Source organism: Manacus vitellinus, unplaced genomic scaffold (assembly GCF_001715985.3).
Source record: "Manacus vitellinus isolate BGI_N305 unplaced genomic scaffold, ASM171598v3 scaffold_1_pilon, whole genome shotgun sequence".
NCBI lineage: Eukaryota > Metazoa > Chordata > Aves > Passeriformes > Pipridae > Manacus > Manacus vitellinus.
The window spans coordinates 51,211,609-51,235,445 of NW_021939396.1; the positions used below are offsets into that span (position 1 = coordinate 51,211,609).

The 23,837-nt window shown below is 43.0% G+C and overlaps 1 protein-coding gene across 1 annotated transcript; it reads left to right on the plus strand.

Moving 5' to 3' along the window:
* Positions 1–653: 653 nt before the first annotated feature.
* TWSG1 (twisted gastrulation BMP signaling modulator 1) lies at positions 654–23,614 on the plus strand. The gene is made up of 5 exons (XM_018081665.2): positions 654–682; positions 2,731–2,858; positions 10,030–10,129; positions 13,951–14,217; positions 22,103–23,614. Exons 2-5 carry the CDS (start codon positions 2,736–2,738, stop codon positions 22,282–22,284), a joined length of 672 nt encoding a protein of 223 aa, XP_017937154.1. The 5' UTR covers positions 654–682; positions 2,731–2,735; the 3' UTR covers positions 22,285–23,614.
* Positions 23,615–23,837: the final 223 nt, after the last annotated feature.

The following is a 23,837-nucleotide window of genomic DNA, read 5'->3' on the forward strand; positions in this document are numbered from 1 at the left end:
GCGAGGCTGTCCGGATGTGCCTGCCCTTCCCCGGGCACCTGCTCGTTCTCAGGCTTCGGGAAGTTCATCGCGGGGCTCGAGTTCCCCGCTGGCTCTTCGGCAGGCTGGTCCTGGCGCTTCCAGCGGCAGCGCCCCCCGGTTCTCTCTCCCGCCTCCCTCCTTGCTCGCAGCCCTCCGGCGGGGGGCTGCTGCCCTGAGCGCTCTCCGCTCTGCTCCCCTCCGCAGCCTCTCGGCGAGACCCCCGCGCCCGCTCCTCTCGCCCCGGCTCCCCCGGCCTGCCTCCCCTGGCTACAGGACTCTCGAGTTCCTCCCTGCCCGCACTCGGGTTGCGGGGGTTGTTCTGCCGGGAAGAAGCCCCTCCGAGGCAGGCGCCTGCCGTGTCCCCCCCGGTCCCGTCCGCTAGGCACGGTTCTTGGCGCGGCAGCTCCATCTTCACCGGCCCTCCCCCGAAACCTCCTCCTTCTCCGCCCGGCTCCGCGCAGCCCCGCCCGCCGGGGCGGAGGGTCCCGGGGGGAGGGTCCCGCGCCTGACGGTGCCCCAGGGGCGCGATGATGGCGCCGCCGCCGCGCTGCGCTGTCCGCTGGCGGGGAGGCAGCAGTGGACGAGCCGCGGGGTTGCTGCCGAGCGCCGCCCGGAGCCGCGAGCGTTGCGGAGCGCGAGGCGCGGCGAGTGGCGCCGCCCGGTGAGCGCCGCCGGGGGAGCGGGCGGGGGCGCGCGGGGGGATGGAGCCGGTGGCCAGGAGGAGCAGGAGGAGGAGGCGGCAGCTGTGGAGCCGTGGCTGCTGCTTCTGTGGCAGGAAAGTTTCGGGTGCGGCTCGGCGCGGCCGCCGTGCTGCTGCCTGCCCCTGCCGGAGGAGGAGGAGGAGGCGACCCGCTCCCCTTGCGGGGGCCCCGCCTGCCCGGGCCGCTTCGGCGGGGGGTGTTCTCCCACATTTCCCCCTCCCTGTCACCGGCCTCCCCGGCCCCTGGTAGTGCCATCTTTGGGGCCCGGGCCTCTCGGGGAGCGAGCGCGAGTCGGTCGGCCGGAGGGGGGTTTCGAGTGTTTTCCGCCCCGGGAGCGATCCCGGCCGTGAGGGAGAGCGATGCTGAGCCGGTGCCGCCAGGATGGGCTGCGGGAGCGGAGGGGCGGCCGGCAGGGGTACCCCTCCAGCGGGACGCCACGCCGGATGAAAGTCTGGGGGGAAGCGGCGGTGGGCGAAACGGAACTGGAGCGGCGGGGGGAGGCCGGGGAGCGGGCACCGGGGACGGCAGCGCATCCGAGCGGGTGCGCGGGGACATGGCATCGCTCCGGCCCCGCTCCGCCGGACTCTTTATGTGACGCAGCCCCTGGTCGGTGCGGGATGCGGGGAAGCGCGCCGGGATCCCTCCTCTCACCAAGCAGCGTGCTTGCCTTGGCTCCCGCCGGGTCTGGGCCGGCGGCTCCCGCTGGAAGGAAACTTTCTTGACTCCGGGTAGCTGGAAGGCTGAGCGGTGACCCCCAGCTGAGTGGAGAGATCCCGTGTTCTCCGTGCGTGCCCCCGGCCTTGCAGGGGGGTCCCCCCAGCCTTGCTTGGGTACAGATGGCAGTGTGCCCAGCACAGCGAGGTTCACAGGCATTTAATAACCATTGTAAGAAAGACTAATCGAACGCAGGCCTTAAATGTCCAGATCGTGCCTTCTTCACGTGTTGGCTTGGTTTTCTACATTTTTGTGTTTGGATATTGCTCACTGAGCAATTGTTGGGGGTTTTAATTCATAAAACATAAGAACATTTCTAGATACGAAAAGAAAGAAATCCAGTGCCCCATTAGCATTTTTTTCTGTCTTAGGAGAACAATACAGGCTCACTGTAAGCTTGCCCAAACATGGGCTGCCTTTTATTATGTATTGGTACAATGCCTAGTGCAATAAGGTCCACTTTTGACTGAGTTCAAATGCTAAGCACAAGGAAAAACTCAGTGGCACGCTGCTAATCGTGATACATTTGTCACAAATACCACCTGCCGATAGGCTGGGATTTCACAAAGGGAGAAAGGTGGAATGCTTTGAACAAACCCAGTTCCTCTGTCTGTTTGAAGTAGCAGATGCTCGTTGGCTTCAGTCACTTGCGTGGCTCTTGAAAGTTGTGTTGTTCAAAGTGTCTGATACTTTTTTCTTTTTTAATGTTGCTGTCTGTATTTTTTTAAGAAAAAAAAGAAGTTAACAACTTTGTGATTGAGTTGAAAGCCTACGTGACATCTGACTGTCAGTGTGAAAACAGCTGCCTGTCTGCATTAAAGATCGCAGGGCAGCTTACCTTGTCGTAAAACGGTGCTGTATGTCCTAGACACCTGTGTGTACCTGTAGCCTGAGGAGATACTACATGAAACCAATCTGTCTACTTTAGGTATTTACAGAGTTAGGTCTTCATTGGTGGGTTTTCTCATCTGAGGCATTTTTTTAGCATTGCTGCTTATAGGGTATCATATTTGATATTGCAAACTTGAGATTGTTCACCTTAAATTTGTGGCAATTGTAATCCAGAGGTGCAATAGCAGAAAGCTTTTCATTAACAAATTAGCTGGTGGAGGAGGGGCTGGGTTTGTTGTTATAAGCACCCCAATTTGACCTTTTTTTAAAATACTCATCTTTATTGAACGAATTGCAAGGGGGGAAGGGAAGTAGGATTTAGCTTGTGTTCCAATAGCCTTTTCAGTTGCTAGTTTTTATTTTAGTGCTGGTTCAAGTACTTGTGAAAATTGCTCACCTGCAGGAAACATGAGGTCACAGTACGTCACGGCGCCCACGGTCACTGTCCTTCTGTTCCTGCTGTGGATCCAGTCGTCAACAGGCTGCAATAAGGCTCTCTGTGCCAGCGACGTCAGTAAATGCCTGATACAGGTAAAGTCGTGTTTCCTTTCTTTGCTTTTGAGTGTTCAAGAAGCAGTTCCAAAGCTGTGTCTTGAAAAGATCCAGTGATACAAATAAGTGGTATTTTATATTAAGTAGTGCCTCTTTAAAGAAGTTAATTTGGTCTCTTGCCCATATAAAGTGCAGATTAACAACCATTTATTTTATAGAGATAGATGATACCAAGTGCATCTTTATGTGGGCATGTGTCTTTTTTATGATGGAAACTTTTTCAAGCCAAGGACAATGGTTGCTGGGTTATTGTGTAGACGCCACTAGGAGTTACACTGTTAGTTTTCAATCTCTTTCTTCTTTATTAGTGATTATTATGAATAAGCAGCAATTTGAAACAGACATTTTATTAGAAGAGTTGCTGTGGGCAACAGTCATTTTTAAAGGGGATTATCTGCAATACCAGGAGTTCAAATGTTCAAAGCTTATAGTCTTCCCATATCTGTCTGAGATGTTCCCCTTAACTTGCAATTTGTCCACTTCCTTAAATCTCAGGCAGAGGGTCAGGAGTTGATGCCTCATGATCTCTATAACATCAGGTTTGTACAGTCAATTAAAAGATGCCTAAAAACCAAGCCAAATACTTATGAGTTGAACTGGTAGGAAATGGATGTTAAATCCAGATGCTGCTTTTGACTCACACTGTGTGTCTGTCTGCAGTGAAAAAAACAGACTGAGACCAGATTGTTCTTCTTAGAGCAGGAGTTAAGGGGTATGGTGTGCAGCAGAGCAAAAGGGCAAGCAGTTCTGATAACTACCAAGTATTTATTTATATGGTATACAGAGCACTCTTCTTAACTCCAGATTGAAGAAAAGGAGGCTTCATGTGGTCAGCTGCAGCTTCTTTAAAAGAAACTGTTTCCTTCTGCCTCTTTGTAGATTGGAAAAACAATAGCGGAGAGCACAAATGTCATATGGCAGTAACTTGCTAATGCTTACTGTAAATGCATGGTCACAGCCTAAAAAGAGGTGCAGAAGTGGCCTGAGGCATTTCCATGTTTACTTCATTTTATTGACTTCCGTTTAAAATTTGCCTGGTTTACAAATAAAAATACTTGCCAGATTCACAAATCCATTCCATGGAACAAAGGCTGACTGTAGGCTGAACTCTCTGGCTTCTGCACTGTCATTGCTTTAAATATATATAAAAAAAAAATTCTGCTTTTTCTAGCCCCACCACAGTCTGTGGAGTTGTTAAATACAGGAGCAAGAAAGAGGCTTCTGATTTTTACCCTTTCAAACAGAACACCAGTGGTTTTGTTGGCGTGTTGGACATTGTATACTGTGACAAACTGATGTGCTTGTAAGTCCCTTCTCTTGCATTTTTTAAAATCACCTCTAGGATTGAAATCTTTAGGAAGTAACATGCTAAGTATGGCATTGGATGTACAAGGCACTTAAATAGTAAATGCTACAGATTTATTGATTCAGGGGAAAACTGTTGGTCCAGATGCTGGATTTTGGTCCTGGAAGCTGTTGGTCTGCTACTTATTTCTCTGTAAGCAAAAGGGAGAACAGGGAAGATGTAGTGTCTCCTTTTCTGGTGCCAGTGATGGGAGTCCACCATCCATTAAAGCACAGACATCTCCTTCCCAAGTAATCATTTTTTATCCAGTCACGTTTGAGACAGACAACATTTAGACTTTATTTTTATGAACTAGTCTGAATAAAGTACAGCCCAGGAGGAGTGAAGTTAGTTCTACTGGAGTCCTTACTCAGCTGTCAATAAATGGCTGAGACTCAGCACTGCGTGGGGGTGGCTCATACAACTGTGCTTATCAGTTGTGCACACAACTTGGATTATGTTGGCATCTCTGTGACAACAGAGCCCTGCGCATGCAGAGAGACCACTGGTAGGTGTGTTCCCTCTTACTTTGTACAGGTGATGTGGAGTCCCTTTTTAAAGCATTTCCCTAAAATCCACATCATATGCAATTCTCTGAGACCCTGAAGTAGCGCAGGCCATGTGAGTTGTGTGCTATTGCAGGGGAATTACACTGTTCATTTCCACTGTCTGGCTGCTGTCTTCCTGCAAACAGGCCTGACTTACCAGTCAGTATTCATTCTTTACAGAAGAACAGATCAGGTCAGACTAGTCTGATTGTGGATATGAAGTATCCTAAAGCTTTGACTTAAAGCAATTGTCATCTTTCTTCTTGCCTTTTTTTGTTTGTTTGTTTGTTTTAAATCTTCAGCAGTGTTGTGGCAGAAGCACTGCACTGCTATTTGAAGTGCATGTTATTTCCTGGAGAAGTATGCCAGTAGACTATATCTATGTATTTTTCCCCCTCCAAACTCTTCTGGAAAAATCTGAACTTAAAAATAAAATACTGTGTTTAGCGAGGTTGCTTGGCTATCACGTGACGTTTTTCCTTCACTGACTTTTATCACTGTTCAAATTCAGCAAAATCCATGTCTTGATACCAAGATAATGCCACTTGGAGACAACTGGGAGAGCAAACAACTTGTGGATGTTTGTCATCTGCATCTGTGCACAGAAAGCGAGGCTGCCTGTCCCGGTGACATAATGATGCAAGAAACGTGCTCTCTCAAAAAGCATACGGTTAACATAAATATTTTTGCCAGCATGGCTAGAAGTCACTACAGTCATTACTGCCACTCCTTAAAAGCTGCTCTGCTTAAGGGTGGTCCCTACATAAATATTTATTTTGTTAGATCCAGAACAGTGCATGAGATCAACAACTCACATGGATTCAGCTTTCCCTTTACATCTTGAGGCTCTAGCTTCATTGGTGTTTCTCTTTTTTCTGTAAGCAAAGAACTGTAAGAAAATAGCTTGAGGCATCTCTCTGCATAAGTTCAGCCTTCACAAAGAAACTGTGGTTTCCTGTAGTTGTTGAAGGAGTTGTGAGAAGACTTGGGAGTGCAGTGAGTGGGTCCACAAAGTTAGTTCCTTTGAAAGCTCTGGACATAGCTCCTTCCTGTGAAGATGAGATTGGGGTGTTGGAGTCAATAAATGGCTGTTGCCTCGCTTTTCAGGTGGGCCACCGAGCCCTGGCTGCACACAATGTGCGTGTTGCAGTATTTACTGTGGCACATCTGTTGTTGACTTGGAAGCGTGGGTTGTTTCCATGTGTGGAGAAGATGAAAAGGCCAGTTACACTCGCTGGGCAGAGTAGAGGCATGTATTGTGTCCTTGCAACATGGAGGAAGTCCTTGAAGGCAGAAACTTCTAGGATGGGACGTTCCCACAACTGTTCATAGCAAATGGATTTGAGGCGAGTCCCAGGTTGGTTCTTGCGGCACAGAGCTACCTGCAGGAGTCAGGCTGGGGTGGGATGTCCATGCTGGGCAGGAAGCTGAGCTTTGCTCTCTCATCTGCAACAGTTCTTTAAACTACTGCTGTGTGTGGGAAACACACAGCAGTAATTCAGGCATGGATTTCCGATCCTTCTGAGGAGGGATTGTTTTTCAGGGTTTTCTCTCCCCAATGCCACATACCTGCAACCACCTCAGCTGGTGCAGTGTTGTTCTGATTTAAAATCTCTTTTTGTCTTTGTCTTCTTTGCCTCCTATTAATTGTGTGTACAAACTTGTCAGCCTGAAAGGATTTCCAAGACTTTTTAGCCCTGTGGTATGAAATAAATGCCACTCCTTAACTTCAGGGCTTAGGCATCTAAAAATTGCTTTCAGCATGTATGTACGTAACGCAGTTGGGTTAACAAAACAGCTCTGGCTGGTTTGCTTCCAGGAGATTTTCTGTTATTAAACTGTTCTAGGAAAAAAAAGCTAGCTCTTTTTCTTGCACTCCCTCTTCCAGTTTGCGGAGATATTTCCAATGCCTTCAGGTCCTGCTTCTCCCTGCACTAAGAAAATAGTCTCTGTCATTCCAAGAAAGCATCTCCAAAATGCAGATGTTAAATCTCTTGTAGAAACCTTTTTTTGCTCTCTGGGACAGAAGTATATTTATTGTACAAACATGCCTGCTTCCTATTTAATGCTGTATTTTTAGACTGTGAGGCTTTATTTCTTGCCTAGCAAAATAGATTCTCCAATGCACCCTCAGTAGTTCAGCTTGCAGATTTGCCAAGCTGACTTATGAGTAATATTTTCTTGACTGACACCTCACCACCCCCAGCTATCAAGAAGGAACGTTTCTCATTCTGCCTCTCTTCACCCACGTCTCATGTAAGCATTCTTTTGCAAAGATGTATCCTGTACCAGTATCCAGTGTGGATGAGTCAGGCAGAAGGACTCAAAAAGTGGTTAAGGAAACCATGTATGTGCAAACACATATATGAGAGAACATACAGTTTTTGCCTTGAAGAGGTGGAAGACTAATTAATTAGATTGTTCTTTCTTCCCTCGTCTCCCTCCAAGTCTGAAATAAATAAATAATAATTAAAAAAAAATTATATTGCTCATAAGCCCTTCCTATGAAAACAAACTTCTTAAAATACCGGTAGGTGTAATGACGCTATCCCCAAGACAGTGCTCACGCATACAGATGCTAAGCAGAATTTTTTGTTAATATGTTGCAAGTGCAGAATTAAAGTTACATTTAATTCTTGGAGAACACTCTTCTATAAAACTGAAACAAGTTCAGTGAATTTTCTGGCTTCAATTCATGTGTTACATGTAATAGTTTATGGAGAATTGCCTCCTCCCACGTCCTGGCTTGTGGATGTTTTAATAAATATAAAGTTGTTTGCCCGGTTTTACTGTTGAAGAATAAATAAATAGGATATTTTTAATGCTAATATATATTAATATTATTCTCTGGTCAAGGTAACAGTACTCGTGGTTATTTTTAAAGTTGTTTTATTCAAGCTTTTTATTCTAAAGACTGACAAAATCTGTTTATTGAACAGTAAGATAAATATTTTAGAAACACATCATTCTTTCACATAAGTCATCTTTCTAAGTTTGTGGTGTTTCCTCTTGTGGAAAAATGTGTATATTTTATTAATGAGCCTTGTTTTCATCTTTCTCTTGGAAACAGCATATTAATAGGTGCCATTCATAAATTTTGAGGATGAAAAAGTAAAAAACCTTGGTAGTTTTCCTCTCTGTAAGTAAAAATTCAATGCCTACAAAGTCTGCATATTGCAGAAATGTGTGTGGAGCAGGAGTTCACTCTTGATCAGTCAACAGGGCAAACAATTCACATTAAACTATGCAGGTGACAGTGTTTCTCAGCATTACGTAGCACAAGCAGTAGTAGGTGAATTTTGTTTCTTTGCTGGCTTCAAGAAGATTTGGGATCTGGGGTGAAGTGAGTGAAATAATAAGGAATCAATGGATTTATACTGCATTAGTAAATTGTAGCATGTCTGCAGCACATTTTGGTGTTTGTTCAGTTTTAATCCAGAACTGAGAGCTTTGCAGCTTCATTTACTGTATTCTGAAGGCCTGTCCCCAGCCTTCTGGCCTCACCATTCGAAATGCACTTCTTGGTCTTCTGTGGGCCCCTGCGAGTTGGTGTGAGCAAGGGGTGATCCCTGTGCAACTGAACAGGCCCCAGATGTTTGCAATTGCCAGTTTTGCAGATTAAGGAGAGAACAGGGGTTGTACACAATCAGGTGCATATCTGTGCCTTGCCTTGCCTAGCAAACATACTCCTGACACTTGGTATAAATATGCCTCCTTTCTCTGCTACTTGAGGCTTATTAACAGTTGCAAACAAAGAATTATTTAAAAAATGGAATTTTGTCTCATCAGCTTCTTCCCAAGGTGCTTCAAAAAGAAACCACACTTAACGGGTGATGTGGGTGTCTGCCTGTAAGGAGTGGTGTCCCTGACTCAGCTGTGGTTACCAGAGGTGGAACCATGGGTGGTGACTCCAGGATAGGAGAATTTCAAACCAAACCACTTTCCTGCCCTTCCCTCCTGTCCATGTGCGTCTCCTGACCACACTGCAGTGTGTCCCTCCCCTGTCTCTGGAGAATGGGATCAAAGAGTGGGGATGGGCATTGTCTTCTCCCCCCGCCTGGTGCGTAGCAGAGATTTGCCGATAGCCCTTCCAGTAAAGACAGGGGTGGGAAGGATCCCATGGTCAGTGTTTCCAGTAATGGGATTTTATTTTCTCACCAATTGTATGTAACATGATAGTTAGACAGACGTCATCAAAACCAAATTCTTAGACAGGACAACCAAAGTGACTTCTTGGCTGTCCGTGTTTCACACTATGATGTAATTCAAGTGTGTGAATTATTGTCATGTAGCCACAATCTTTTGGCCAAACTGGAATTACGAGTATGGATTTAAACTAGAGGGAAGGAGACCGCCTGGTTTTTAAATTTCCTTCATCCACGTAGGCTATTTCCATGCTTTGAGGTCCACCACTGTATATCTCCACCAGGACTGCTAAACCAGTGCCTTTGGGTTTAGGTAGTATGAAGATGTCTTTTTGCTTCCATACCCTTTCCACCTTTTTAGCTTAATAAAAGAAAAATTAAAGAAAAATATGTGTGTATGCCACTTCACTTTCTAGAGTCTCTAGAAGTCTTGGAAATATCCCAAGGTGTCGGTTTGAGGGGAGGAAGCATAGGGTTGTTTTCATAATAGCAAAAATTAATTAGCTGGACCTGGGGCAGGAGTAATCTGGTCACTAATATTGCAAATGGAGACCAGTGTGTAACAGGCATTCAGAGATGCAGAAAATCCCATTATCAAATGACTTAACTGAGTAAGTTCCTTTTAGAATCCATGCATAGACGGGATGGTAGATATCGTGTATATCCTGAGTATGCATGTCAGGCTTATAGTAACTTTCTTTTTTGACTAAATTATAATGTGGGCTCACTATTTATACATAAAGAAACACCCCTCTTTGAATTTCTAGTTGTGATGGGAAGAACATCCAAAGAACTTGTAGATTCAGGCATACACAGAAGGGCACACGCCTTTCCCATGAATAGGATTTTTTTTGCTTTTAAATGCTGACTTCAGATTTGTCTTCAGAATGTCACCTTTAAAAAAAAAAAGGGGGGGCAAACTTGCAAAAGATCCTTTTGTAGGCTCAGATCTGCTCTTTGGCTGGAGCTGTTTTACCGTTTACTCACTGTATTAGTGCACTAAGCTTTTTTAATGCCCTAATTGGAGTTGCGGCTTGAGGAAGAATTGCTCTGTTGTGTAGTTCTTTTGCATCTGGGATTGCTGCAGTGTAATGAATGCCTGTTGTTTCCAGGAGCTGTGTCAGTGCCGCCCTGGGGAAGGGAACTGCTCCTGCTGTAAGGAGTGCATGCTCTGCCTGGGCACACTTTGGGATGAGTGCTGTGACTGCGTTGGTAAGTTTGCCTTTTTTTTTTTAATTTTCTTCTTTTTTTTACGTTGGTTTCTCCTGCCACATGCTGAGCTCACAGTCTTAAAATAGAAGTAAAACATTGTGACAGCATCTGTGCTTTAAACATTTTACAGCTCATTTTGTGGGTACAGAATAAATTACTGTGGAGATCCAACATTTGAAGGCTGTATCTGCTCTGTGGAGTGGGAGGTGGCAGTAGTCCAGGTTTTGCCTGGTTAATGTCATCATAGCTGACACTCTCTAACAAAAAACTCCATTTTGAATTGTCACCTTGAGGAAACTAGACAGTGCCTCCTTCGTGGGGTTGGATGCTGTGTGAAGGTTTCTACCTGCAAAGTGTATTGACAGGTACCACACAGGGGCAGTTTTAGGTTTGAGCTGGGACTAGTAGTAAATAGGCACAGCCCAGTGTTTTCACCATTCTTGAAAAAAGACCTCTTTGTGGAGGGTAAAAAAGAAACAGACAAGGTCTTACTGTAGGACTAGATGATAGTCTTAACAAGAACACATTGCTACTAAAAGGTGGTGTTCAGAGTGCCCATTTACAAGTGGATGCTGCTCCTGCTTAAGGAGACTGTATGTTCTGTCTTATGATTTAAGTTTAATTAAAGCTTCATCCTCCTGTGGTTGCGGTAAGTCTTCCTGTGATGCCACTCAAAATCTTGGCTTCCATGAAAGGGATGCATCTTGAGTGTTGTACCTGCTCTCAGCTTTTCCTGGTGGGTTTTCTCTGAATTCATGAAGGTTATTAGTGTCAAAATGCCCATTTTCAGTGCAGTCTATTGCTTCTCCTGTTCCAGAATGATGTGAATCTGCTTCCTGACATCCCCTTTTTTGCTTGGTTCTGGCTAGCTTAGCTTTGCTTTACTGTCTTTCAGTAAGCAGTGGGGTGGCATGGTCCTGTACATGTGTGATTCTTCCCAGTGGCATAAAGTGTTTTCAGCCCCTGCCCCTGTGAAGGATATACTGCACCTGTGGAGAATGCATTTAGAAAGAGGCCTTAGAGTCTGTTTTTTCTGTTTGATCTTGGGCTCCTTAAGAAGTGAAATATGTATCTATATATATCCCCTTTTTTTCCCCTTTGCCCTTCCAGGGTCATCAAATTTTTCGTAATGCAGTATTGAAGTGCGCTGTTGTCATCTTCAGTCATAGCGACGAGGAGTAGGATAGTAGGTTATTTCCCTGGTGTAGAACCATCATCTGCTGTAGCAAGCAAGGCTTGTGTGCCAGTCTCTAGGGAGAGGAACAACCTACCTCTTGGGATTGTGAAGTAAAAAAGTGAAGTCCACACACAAACTTTTTTTATAAATCTGCAGATGGCTCACTGTTCTGCTGTTCTTCCTCATAGTATTTTCCAGGAGAGGAGTTAACAAGGTTTCAGGTTCAATTTCCAAACACTGAATAAACTAAAACATCTCCTGATGGTCCTGTGGGTGTCTCAGATCTCATTGTTTCTATGGCATGATCCTATTCTTCTTCTCTTCAGTGTAGGGTCATCCTTGCTGTAGCCTTATTCAAATAGGCAAACAGGAAAGCATGCTATAGCTGGCTTCCTAGAGACAGTTCTTTGATGATACTTGAGCTGATATTTAAGTTTCTTTATAAGCTGATCATGTCTAATGTAAAAGCAGATAGATTTTGTGTCTTTCAGGTCATGTCTGCCCTGAGGTTAGGAATTACCTCCTACCCTACCCTACCTACTTTAGAGATGCTCAGTTGATGCCCTCATATTTTGTGTGGATGTTCTCTCCCTTCTCAGACAGGGAAAAAGACACTGGAGGAAAAGGAACAGCAACAGGTCTCTCTTTCCTTTGAGTTAAGCTCTTTTAGTCCCTCTTGTAAAGGCCTGTCTGCTTCCATCATTTCAGTAGCCTATTTCTGCATCTTCTCATCCATTCCAAAGCAGTAGTATAGACATGTTTCATCCTTACCAGTTGCTCATAAGTTAAGCTTTATTTTTGTTTTAGCCAAAGCTGCTATTTTATAATAATTCCTATTTAAAATATGACTGGATCCTTCTGCAGGATTTTTTTTAACCTGTGTGTCCTTTTTATCAATTTATTTATTTTAGTGAGCCTCTAGAAAGGCTCACTGGTTTCCATTTCACAACATTAATACAATGACACCAACTAAATTATACATCCTTCCATGTATCTGTATAAAACTCTTACCTGCTTTGATAGCTTCCTAATTGATTTTCAAGTGGGCATCCTTTATTAGAATTATATGGTTAATACAGTGCCTACTAAAGTATGGTTAATATTAGTGCTTACTAAAAGGTGACAATGCAGGGATAGAAATTTTTTGTTAAAGCAATAAGTCCAGGAAGGTCCATGAAGAACAAACCCAGTTGAGAGGAGTAGGAAAATAATCATTTACAGAAGGAAGTTTGTGTAAGTGGAATTATTTTTTAGTGTGACCTGATCTTGTTTGGAAGGGAGGCTTATTTTTTTTCCTACCCAGTACTTGGCTCACCTTTTTGTAGGAGCAAACTGTCTCGTGTTGTTCCTATGATTAAATGCTGGTAATACTAACCACTTGCTTAAGATTTGCCAGATCTCATGCTAATCATCATGGACAAACTTCCCTCTGCTTTGTTCATTATGGAAATCCACCTACTTAGGTTGAGAAGATTGTGGGTTTGTATAAGGCTCTAGTCAAACACAGTTATTTCTGAAGCTGGAGTCCTAGTGGATCTACAGGCTAGGAAGTGTTTCTCTGGTTGTGTGGGGAGGTAGACTTTGAACATTTATGTCCCATATCACTTTTACACTTCAAGAATTGGTGTGCTTTGCAGCTGTAGCTGTCTAAAACTGTGTCTGTGAAAATACCCAAACAATATCCAGATGTACGTGAGGAAAATGCATTTGTCTGCCTCTTACCAGGTGACTTCTAATAGAGTTTTTTTTATTGGCTCCTGGGCTTAAGTACCTATGCAGATACAACTTTTCTTTTTAATCTTGGTTGTTTCAATATTTGGATTAAATCAAGTTTCAATCAGTTTCATGGCTAGACATGTTAGTGTTTAAACAGTTAATGAAAAACTGGCACTGGCATTGCATATCACAAAAACATTTTGTAGAAACTGGCAAAACAAAAAAAAAAAGATTACAAGGTTTCAAAAAAGAGACTGCAGAAGACGTTGAAAAATAAAGAAGGAGTAACCCGGAAATAAGCATTTTGCCTGTAGTGACCCCTCCAGATAAGTTGTGAAACGAGGTTCATCTCGGCCGTCTCTACACAGGTAAAGTAATTCAGACTCATACTCCCTCCTGATAGTGATCTTTGCATCTCTGGCAGACGACTAAAATGATCTAGTGCACTGCTGCAGCAGATGAGATGGAATACTTGAATTGTGATCAAAAGTTTCGTGTACCTCAGGACTTGTCAAGATACTACCTTTGTTCAGTCCTAAGCTTTCATTCCAGATTTATGCTAGGATTGATTATACTTTGCTTTGTCTCTTCTCCCAGGGAAAACAAACCTTCCATTGAACTCTTTATTTTCTAAGCTGTAATACTAGCATTACAGGGGAAGCAAAGTGCTGTTTAGAAGAGGTTTTTCTTTTCACAAGTCACAGGTGTGTGTTGTGGAAGTCTGAGAGATCTGAACCCTGCCATTATGGGAAGTTCATCCTGCTGTATTTGGTGGTTTTCTGCTATCGGGTTAAGAGTGGGGTATATACAAAAGGGTTCTGTTCTGTTCAGAAAAAAAAAAGGCAATTTTAATTTTCTAAATATCTGCCTGTTTAAAGAATAAGAGGTTAGAGAGTTTCGTGTAACTTACTGTTTTGTTCATCTGCAGGTATGTGCAATCCTCGCAATTACAGTGACACACCACCAACATCCAAGAGCACTGTCGAGGAGTTGCATGAACCAATTCCTTCCCTTTTCCGGGCACTGACAGAAGGGGATACTCAGCTGAACTGGAATATTGTTTCCTTCCCTGTGGCAGAAGAGCTGTCACACCATGAGAACCTCGTTTCTTTTTTAGAAACAGTGAATCAGCCACAGCATCAGAATGTCTCTGTTCCAAACAACAACGTCCACACACCTTACTCTAGTGACAAAGGTAATGAGTGTAGTGTCTAAATTCCTAGCATTTCCTCTCATTTCTTCCAGGAGCCTTCTCAGTGCATATTCTGTGCTTCTCTGTGCTCACTTCTTCTTTTCCTGTAAAAAAGTGTGAAAGATTCAGCCTAATTTTGAGGATAACGTAACAAAAGGAGTGAGGAAAAATGTTGAGGAACATGGAAGATGGTGTTAAAGTGACTGATGATCTTAGGAGACACTGAACCACATGAGTTTATCTCTGTATTTCCTCCTGTGGCATGAGGCAATTTGTTCTTGTTACTTCATGTGCACTGGCAAGGTGCGTTCTTTGACCTGGAAGCAGTTCCCTGTAGTTAGGAGATGGGACAGACCAGAACCTGAATCCAAATGATGTAGCAGTGCAGAGGCAGGCAACTGAAACATGGCTTCAGAGGTTTGAGAAATAACAGCTTATGGCATGTGACTGTCTGGAGTAGTTGTTTATTGCTTTCACCTGAGCTGGCATAACTTGAAATCTTTAGAATGATGGTTTGTACAAAATGCAGGATTAATAGTAAACCTAAGTAAGATAAAGACTGAGGAAGGATAAGTGACAGATTACCTTCAGTTTTAGAGGACATACTTCAGAATAGTGTTTGCTGAGGGGGAAGATGAGAAGTTTAAGGTAGTATGAAAGGTGGCTTGAGAAAAATACTCTGTTTCTTGGTTTCCATACTGAACCTGAAACATTTTTTCCCTGCAAATAATTACATCACACTTAAAAGAACCTCATAAACAATTCATAATGAAATTGCTGCTTAATAGGGGAAAAAGAGCATCTGATTTGTTTTATTAGTGTAATTAATGCTATGCTTCCTTCCCAACACACACTTCAAATGTTCGTAACCCCATATGTTGCAGTTGTGATGCCTCTTTTATCCTATCAATAAAAGATACCCTAATTAATGGACGTGCTGCTTTTCCATGCCGAGGTGAACCTTTGACCTAGTTGTTTTTCTGAGTAGGACTGCTGTTGATTAAATGGAACCGTTATGGCAACTTCTCTAATTTCCTTTGGTTAAGGCATGTTAGAAAAATAAATTAATTCCAGAACGGGGAAACCAGATGGTCAGAAAGTGTCTCATTCATATGTCTTTGATGTTATTAAAATGCTTGCTCACCATTATTGGAGAGTGATGTAAAAAGCCATGTAAAACGGCAAGCCTCAAAAAGCCCCGTGTGCAAACACTACAGTACTTAAAGTTGCAAATTATACTTGGGGAAAAAAAATTATGTTTAGTACAGTCTTGAATATATCCCACTGTACTTAGGTACTGCAGCCCAGATGGCCGTCCTTTACTACCGTACCAACAGGATGGGCTAATGATAGTTTTGGATTAAACTTGGAATTTGAATTGCATCTCAAGGGTGTGGAGCAGTTTTGAGTTTAACAACACAAATACATAACACTGCAGTTTTTTCTTAGTCAAAAGTCTCCTTCATTTCATTTACTAAGAATGCTTTAGAGATTAGGCTGAGAGAGCTTTCACTGGAATGATGACAGTCCAAAAACAACAGTTATATTTAGTTATATTTGGAAATAGTTAACAAATGCCACTGCCTTTCAGGCCGCAACAGGAACTTAAAACAGAAATAAATGTCAGAGCTGTTCTTGTAATCATTGGCTTTGCCTCCTCCATCTTAGTGGCCAGTGAAGAACTAGAAAAGGTAGAAAATTACTTTCCACATCCTATACTTTGATAAATATGTAAACTTATTGAGGAGTCTCTTTTCTTGGTCACAATGTAGATAACTTTGTAGTGACCTGCTTTCTCACAAGTCATATTAAACTTCGCTTACAAAAACATGAATGATTTGAGCACTGAGAACAGAGAAGGTGTAAAGAAAAATTAGCTCCTGGCTTGGTCAGTTTAACATTTATTATGGTGGAAGCAAGACAACTGGGGAATTGTATGGAGTGTTATGTGAGCCATGGGGTGGCATTGTTTTTAATACATTTTGATGGGTTCATTGGGGAAGCAGGAATCAAAAAGTGGAGGGGTAGTAGGTCATAGGGTAAAGAGCCTTGTCAGCACGGGCACAGCAAGGGAGCCTAGGAAGTTGCTGGAGCCTGATGGCTTCTGCCCATGCAAAGTTCAGTCACACAACTGGGTCACTGTGGTTTAACAAGCTAGTAAATGTTAGAAGAACCACTGAAAGAGAGGGTGGGTCTGTGTGTGTGTATGTATGTGTGCTCAGTGGCAGTAAATACAAGCATACCCTGCAGTGGGAGAAACAGACCATCTCTTTAACCTTTCCTTCTCCTCACAAGTGCTGCTTAAAGGCAGATCTTGCAAAGGGAGATGTCCTTAAGGTGACTCGCTCAGGGCTGTGACAGTCAGGGATTTGAAAGAATATTCCTGTGAGCAGAAACACAGATGCCTTGTGCTTTCTTTACAGTGCTGTGTCTCCTCCACTTTGTGGCTCCTTGCATGCTTCACTCCAACATGGTGTGCTGGCAGCAGCCTATTGCGTGGCGTGTAAAGGGAGAGGGGCTAATGAGAGGTAGATCTTGGTAGGGGGACAGTAGTCTCTGTACTATCTTCTAGAATACATCCCAAAGTTTGGAAGGGCTCTGCTTACAAGTACCTCTTGTCACATGTTGTGTAACACAGCTCTGATTTTAATTTCAGCACATGTTCATGCAGGGATTGCCATTAAGCTCTCCCAGGGTGCCAGATTTGCTCAGTGCAGTTCTGGGTGAGGTCCAGGAAAAGCAGCACCAGCCACAGGAATCCATGAGCTTTGTGCCTGAGTGGCGTGAAGCCACCAGCCCCCAGAAGGTGTCTGTAGATCCAGGAGGAGGGGGGTGGTAGGATATAAAGCATTCCTTTCTCACCCCAGCCTATTGTGAGCCCAGCCAACAGACTTTGAACTTCCCCGTTATTTTCTTAATGAGTGTCTTCCCTTTCCTCCTGTGAATTGACTTTTAATGTTTTAGCTGCCACAGTCATGTGTGCGCTGCTGGAGCCGCTGTAGATCTTCGTATCAGTTGTTTCTGGCACTTGCGCCACTACTTCAGAGAGGATTGTGATGAGTATTTATGTAGAGCTACATTTGTACTTTATTCATTTTGCTTTACTTTTAGCTGATACCCTCAGAGCTCTAAAGTGTGAGTTCAGATGTTTAAATAAGCTTAGTTGTTTCAGATGATGACAGGATGTTGGCAAGAGAGAGAGGGGAACTAGATAATCTTTTGGCAATTGATAAAACGAAATCTGCGTTGTAATTACGGGTTTCTGACTTACACTGCTTGGTGACACAGAGGATAGTGTCTGCTCTGCATTTCTGCTTTCCTTCAGTGCAAGCCACATAGAGGAGAGCTAGAAATCCAGTAAAGTGGCATCTGTAGAAATGTTTCTTTTTATAAGTTCTGATTGACATAAAATTGACTTGTCCAAAGCTAGTAGATTATCTCAATTGATCTCCTCATTCTCTCTTTCCTCCTTTCCCACTACTGCTCTTGACTAGTTGTTGGGTTTTTTTTTTGTGGAAGATGTCCCCTGCCATGGAACAGGGGTTGGAATTAGATGATCTTTAAGGTCTCTTCCAACCCAAGCCATTCTATGATAAAATGGTATGACAGCTGGATGGATAGTTACCTTTTTAAAGAACTTTTAGAGCTACCAATAAACTGACCAGCAGACAGCTGAAGTTACATAGCATGTTTAAATTCAAAGGTCACATACAGTGAGCAAATTGTCATTCACTGGGAAGGTTTGTTCAACCTATAGGTAGGTATTTCTCCTTAACTTACAATAACTGAATTGTTTGATATTCTGAGTTGCTAAATTCCTCCATATTACACCAGTACAGACAGTTTTAGCAAAGCTTGATAGTTTCTTCTGATCATTTTTAATTTAGACTTGATTGTTGTTTCTCCTACACAACCCTTTGCTGAGTATGAATTGTGAGGGGAAAAAGACTGAGAAATGCGTGTTTTGGAAAAAAAATGTTTGCTGCTGCATCCTTCCCTCACCCCACAGCAGTAGTTTGTGGCCCTTAGTGTGTGAAGATTGGCAAAATGCAAATGAGAAAGCTGTTACTGCACTAAGTAACATTGTTTTTATCTACACTGAGGGAGCCAAGTGATGAGTCTGTAATTAGGTTGTGAAACAGTTTAAACACTCTGGGGTCCCAGTTGAACCTCTAGGTATGTATTTTTTCCCCTATGTAACTCTGTTTCTTCAGCCTATAAAGCGGAATTTAATACTTAAGATGAGGAACTCTCCTGCTTTCAGTAATTCAACCTCTGCATGGACACAGAGGCTGCTGAGGAGGGGACCAGTAGCGTCCCATGACGAACAAAGTTCACCCTGCCCGATCTGACTCGTTCAGACCTGGGAAGTCTCTCAGTGAGTGAGACTTCAGAAGCAGTTTGATAGCATATACTGGAGCATGTCCTCCAGCTGCTCACAAGAGCTGCTGGGAACCAGACAGACCTACTGCTGGCTCTGGTCTGCCATGTACAGTCTACTTTCTCCCCTTCACGGTGTTTTTGTACCGGTCCTCTAGGACCTAATCCTCTTGGCTTGTGTGCAGATGGAAATAAACGTTCTTCTCCACTCTCCAGTTAGTCAAGATTAATGTCCTTGGTTGCTGCTGCCACTGTAATAAGGTAGAGTTCTGGCTTTGGTTCCTGTTTTGGTCCTGCAAGAGTGGTTAAGGAGACCGGTCTCTCTGACTGATGTCACCTGGTTTTGTCAGAGTTGAGGGCCAGGTGCTGCTGCTCCTCCGGCCTCATTTACCCTGAGAGATGTCTTCAGTCTCTCAGTTCAGTGCCATTGATCTTTACATCCTGGAAATCACAGGTTCTTCTTACCCAGGAAGTTTATTTCAAGTTTCAACAGGCATTAGCTGATGAACTGGGCTTCACCAGGACTTCTCAACCAGTGCTAACACTGACAAGGCTGTCACAGATGAGGTTGACGTGAAGGTGAACACAGATGTCTCCTTACACAGAGGGGACTGGACATTCTCTGATGTGAAGACAGCCTGTAAGTGCTGGAAGCAGCTCTCACACCTCAGAGTGTGCACAGCTTTCCTGACCTCCCATGGGCTTTCCCTTGTGTGTTGCAAATTGGAGTGCAGTGATCAATAGATAGCAGTGGGCACTTCTGGCAATCCTTTGGAGAGGACTCTGCTTCCTTTAAAGAGCTGTTTCACTGCTATCCAGAGATAGCCGTAAGTCATTTTGCTTTCTCAGGCTGATCCAGAGGCTAGGTCAGTCAGGTGGATGGCATCTCAAAAGCTGATTTTGCAGGAAGAAATATTTCTGGATCAGCCAGGATTGCCTGTTTGGAGGTAGAGGCTCTGTGCCTCCAGCTGACACCTTCTAGGACTGACCCTACATACGGAATACATGAATAAGGTATATTAAGGTAATAAGGTAGTAAAGTTTCAATAGAAAACTACTAAAAAGGTATCAATAGAGTGAAATGAGATTAAGCAAGAGGGTATAAATTGTAGGAGTAATGTCCTACAGAGGCTTCTGTAAAGTTCCTGTGCTTGCACCCCAGCACTGAACTAGATGACTGAAAGGACATGAGGAATGTTGCCTGGAGACTTGCCTCTACTTTCTCACCCCTACCCTTCCACTGAAAACCTCCTGTGATGAGTGACAGGAACAGATTTCTGAAAATGTCTAGGCCTCCTGGGAATGGGTCCTTCTTGGGATCCTGACAATCTGAGCTTTTTGCCACTGGTGATAAAACATTACCAAGTCCTTGTGCATTCTCTATAAAAGATGGAGCTGCTCTCTGGCCTCTGGGTGTGGTGGCTGCATCTCCCTACTACTTTTCAGCTTTGGCTGAGTGCTTTAGGTGTATTCCTATCACTCTGTGCACGTGGTACCTTAGCATATGCTTCTATTTAGCTCTTTTGTCCCCCCCTTTGTGAATAAATTTTACTTACTTGAAGCTGTAGATATGTTGGTTGGTTTTAGGCAGAGGTTTTGTTCTCTGAAAACTCTCTTCTTCTGGTTGCTGTGCCTCAGGCTTTATTATGAAGGCTTATAGAAATAGAAATGCCAAGAATGGGACAGGACTTACACAGCCATAGTGCATTTTATTGACATTTCCAGCAGTACTTCAGGTACTGCAAGATTTCTTGGACAACTGCAGCTTTACTCAGCACAGCTTTTCTGGGAGCAGAAACTGCTTCAGCCATGGGTCTGCATTTCCTCCCTAAGATCCCTATTGCCTGTTGCACTGTATATGGTGTCTGCAAGATGTGTACAGCAGTTTGGAAACTGATGAAGGCAGTGAATACTCTGTTGCTTTCAGTGGGCTGGCAGCACATCCTCTGACCCTCTTGCAGCTGTTTTGGTACTTGCAAAATAGTTTGACAGTGGTCAGAGTTCCCTCATATATGTTTTAACAAGTGACAGTTCTGAAAGGGGTAGGAAGGGTTTCCAGATGTCAAGGAGGAGGATGCATCCACAGAAAAGCTGTTGGGTACATTGTGCTGCTTCCCTGTATGTTGTGTTATCCCTTGTCATGTGCCCAAAAAGCATGGGGACCATGGAGATTGTTGGTACTGGGGAAACTGACTGCATAGATCGGATGATTTGTAAGGTGATGGAGGCCTTCCTGGCCTCAAGTCAGATTTGGACCTCACCTTCAGAGCTTGCCATGAGTTATGCATACTATTGAGGCTGCTAATCTATGGGGCACCAATATTTTAAAGGGGAGGTTCTGGTATCACAGATAAGAGACTGAAGGAACACTGTGGTTAACTACTACACTGCTCTGAAAGTCCTTCAGTTACTCACCCTTCTTCATATCTCCATAATCATTCAAAAAAAACCCCAAAAAATCCACTGTCTTGATTTACCATTTATGTTTGGATTACATTTTTCTAATCCACATCAGAACATAGGATCAGTATGTTTCTACTGGATGCACCATAAGTAGCAATAGGCTAGAAAGCCTGTTGACTTCTCCCGCTGACAGGTTGGTCTGACATGTGCGAGTGAGATGTTCATGTTTGCAGGCAGCTGCCATTTTCCCAAAATGTACCAAGTTATGCGGGGGTAAAGGTTATGTAACAGTCCTTTGGAGGATGAACAAAGTTTTGTGGTGTAATCACCCGGTCAGCACAGAAGAAAGCTGGAGAATTGGAATTAGACTGGAGTGGGAGGTGGGGGGGGGAATGTTTTTGTTTTATAATTGCGATGAATTCCTCAGCTCCAGTTTGAAGTTGCAACACCAAACTTCATGGCATTTGAAGTAATTGCATGGATGTTAAAAGCATGAAGTCAACACTTAGGCAGAAGGGGTTTCTTAATCTTGGTAAAGCTGGTGGTGTTGCTAAAAAAAAAAAGAAAAAAGTGTGCAGTTTCATGTTGAGGAAAACAGGAGTCTCCAACTTGTGGCTTAATATGGCTGAAGAGTATTGTGGAGTTTGGAGGGGGGAGGAGGAAATATTTATACCTAAATAAGTGGGTTTTGTGTTATTTAAATAACTTACCTAAACCTGAGGTTTTTCGTGGTAGCATATTACCTTCAGAGGACACATGCCTGCTTATTATTTTGGCATAGCCCATCCTTACGCTTTAGAAGGCATCCCTCACAACTGGGGGACAAAACCCAATAACATTCTTGCCTGTGACTGTAGAAGTAAGAAGAAGAAGGAGAACGGACAACAAGTTGAGTTGTAGATGCTGAAAATTTGAAGCTGATAGGTTGTACCTTGACTCTCTGCCTCTCCTCTCTGCTTTTACTGTCACCTTTTTTTTCCTTATGCCTCATAGTCATGCTGATTTGCAATCCTACTTCTAAAGCTGCGCATTCAATTAATTTTTACCTAACCTTTAAAAATATTTTAAGACCTTAAAATCAAATTTTTCCCCCCTCTTGGTTTAGAACACATGTGTACTGTGGTGTATTTTGATGACTGCATGTCAATACATCAGTGCAAGATCTCTTGCGAGTCCATGGGAGCTTCCAAATACCGGTGGTTTCACAACGCCTGCTGTGAGTGTATCGGGCCAGAATGCATCGACTATGGCAGCAAAACTGTAAAATGTATGAACTGCATGTTTTGAAGCAGGAAAATTGTAATATAGCGATACTAAGGCCAAAGTAATCTCTCTCAGTTAAAGAGTCAGGGATTGCAAATACCGCATTTTGGTGGAGTGCCTGCTGGTTGCAATTAAATGCACCTGGTTGAAAAAAAAGATGTATAAAATCTGAAAACTTTATTTTCTTTTTTTTTTTTTAAGTTCACATAAACGAGGCTAACTAGTAGATGTTTAAAAACTGTGTTTAAAACTTATTTTTCTTTATTTCTGCTCGAATGGTACAGTCATGCTCATCATTGCTGTTCTGATTGTTTCCCTTTGATTTGAAAGTATTGACTGTACTGGTTTTCAGAATATATCTTGTAGGTTAGAGTAGGGAAACATTAAGAATATGGTAATGAGATTTCCATTATCTAAGTTCAACAAGTAAATAAATGGCTGCTAGGTTGGAAGGGGGGGTGGTTGTTCTTTAGGAGCTTTTTTGGGGGGTTTGGTTTCTTGTTTTGCTTTTTAACTTTATGATCTTCCAGTTTTTGAGCTTTGCTTTCTATTGTGAAAGTGGTATTTGGGGAAAAAGAAAAATTCATGCTTTCTCTTCCATGCATGGGCTGTCATGGATAAAATCCTAACTTCTTAGAAGGGCCGCCCAACAAAACACTATGTAGGGACACTTTTCTTCCAAGTTTCATTTGCCCTGCTATTGCAAGTACATTTGGGCTTATGTTACATAATTTATGTGTTAAGCAAAGTAATTTTTTCAGTCTTCTCTTAGATTCCAAAATAAAGCTGTTAAGTGCAGTAGCATCTCCCGCCTTTTGCACTGTTCTCTAGGGTTGCTTGCTCCCTGAACATTCAGTCCAGTAAAGGAAACATGAAAGGTTATGATGGATTTAATGACTGAAGGAATAAAGAAGAATGAAATTCCATGAATGAGCAAGTGTTACAGCTGAGCAGCTGGCAGCAAGCATGTTCCCTTTTAGTAGTTTGCTGAGAATATTTATTCCAAAATGTTATTATTAATTTTTTTTTCCCCATGAAATCTTGTCAATGAAGAAGGGAATATGCATCTGCAAAGGCAAAGTTGGAATGCTCTGAGTTAAGAACATTGTCCATTTTTCTAAGTAAAAGTTTTTATATGTTGGCAGTTACATAGCAGTTACTATGACCCAGTTAAGGGCTCCGCTGATAATGGTACTAAGTACAAGAATAAAGTCTATGAGTAGTTAATGATCAGCTTTTGGTATTTATAATGATGTAGGTTTTAACTCCTTGAATTTTTTTTATGCATATATGCATATGCACATACAAAAAAGAATTTGACTATTCATTTTTCTCTCTCTAACCTCAGTCTAGAGGGATTAAACTGTTTTCTAGTCACACCTGTCTATCTGTACCATGTACAAATGAAAGCAGTCATTTTACATTTATTTTGTTGAAAAGTTTGCCTGAATGTTTTTTTTTTTAATTTTTCTCATTATACAGTTCTTTCAATAAGATGAATAATAATAATAATAATAAAAAAATCTACTCTTGTTAAATGATGTTACTTTCTTCAGTGTCTTTTTCACCTATAAAAC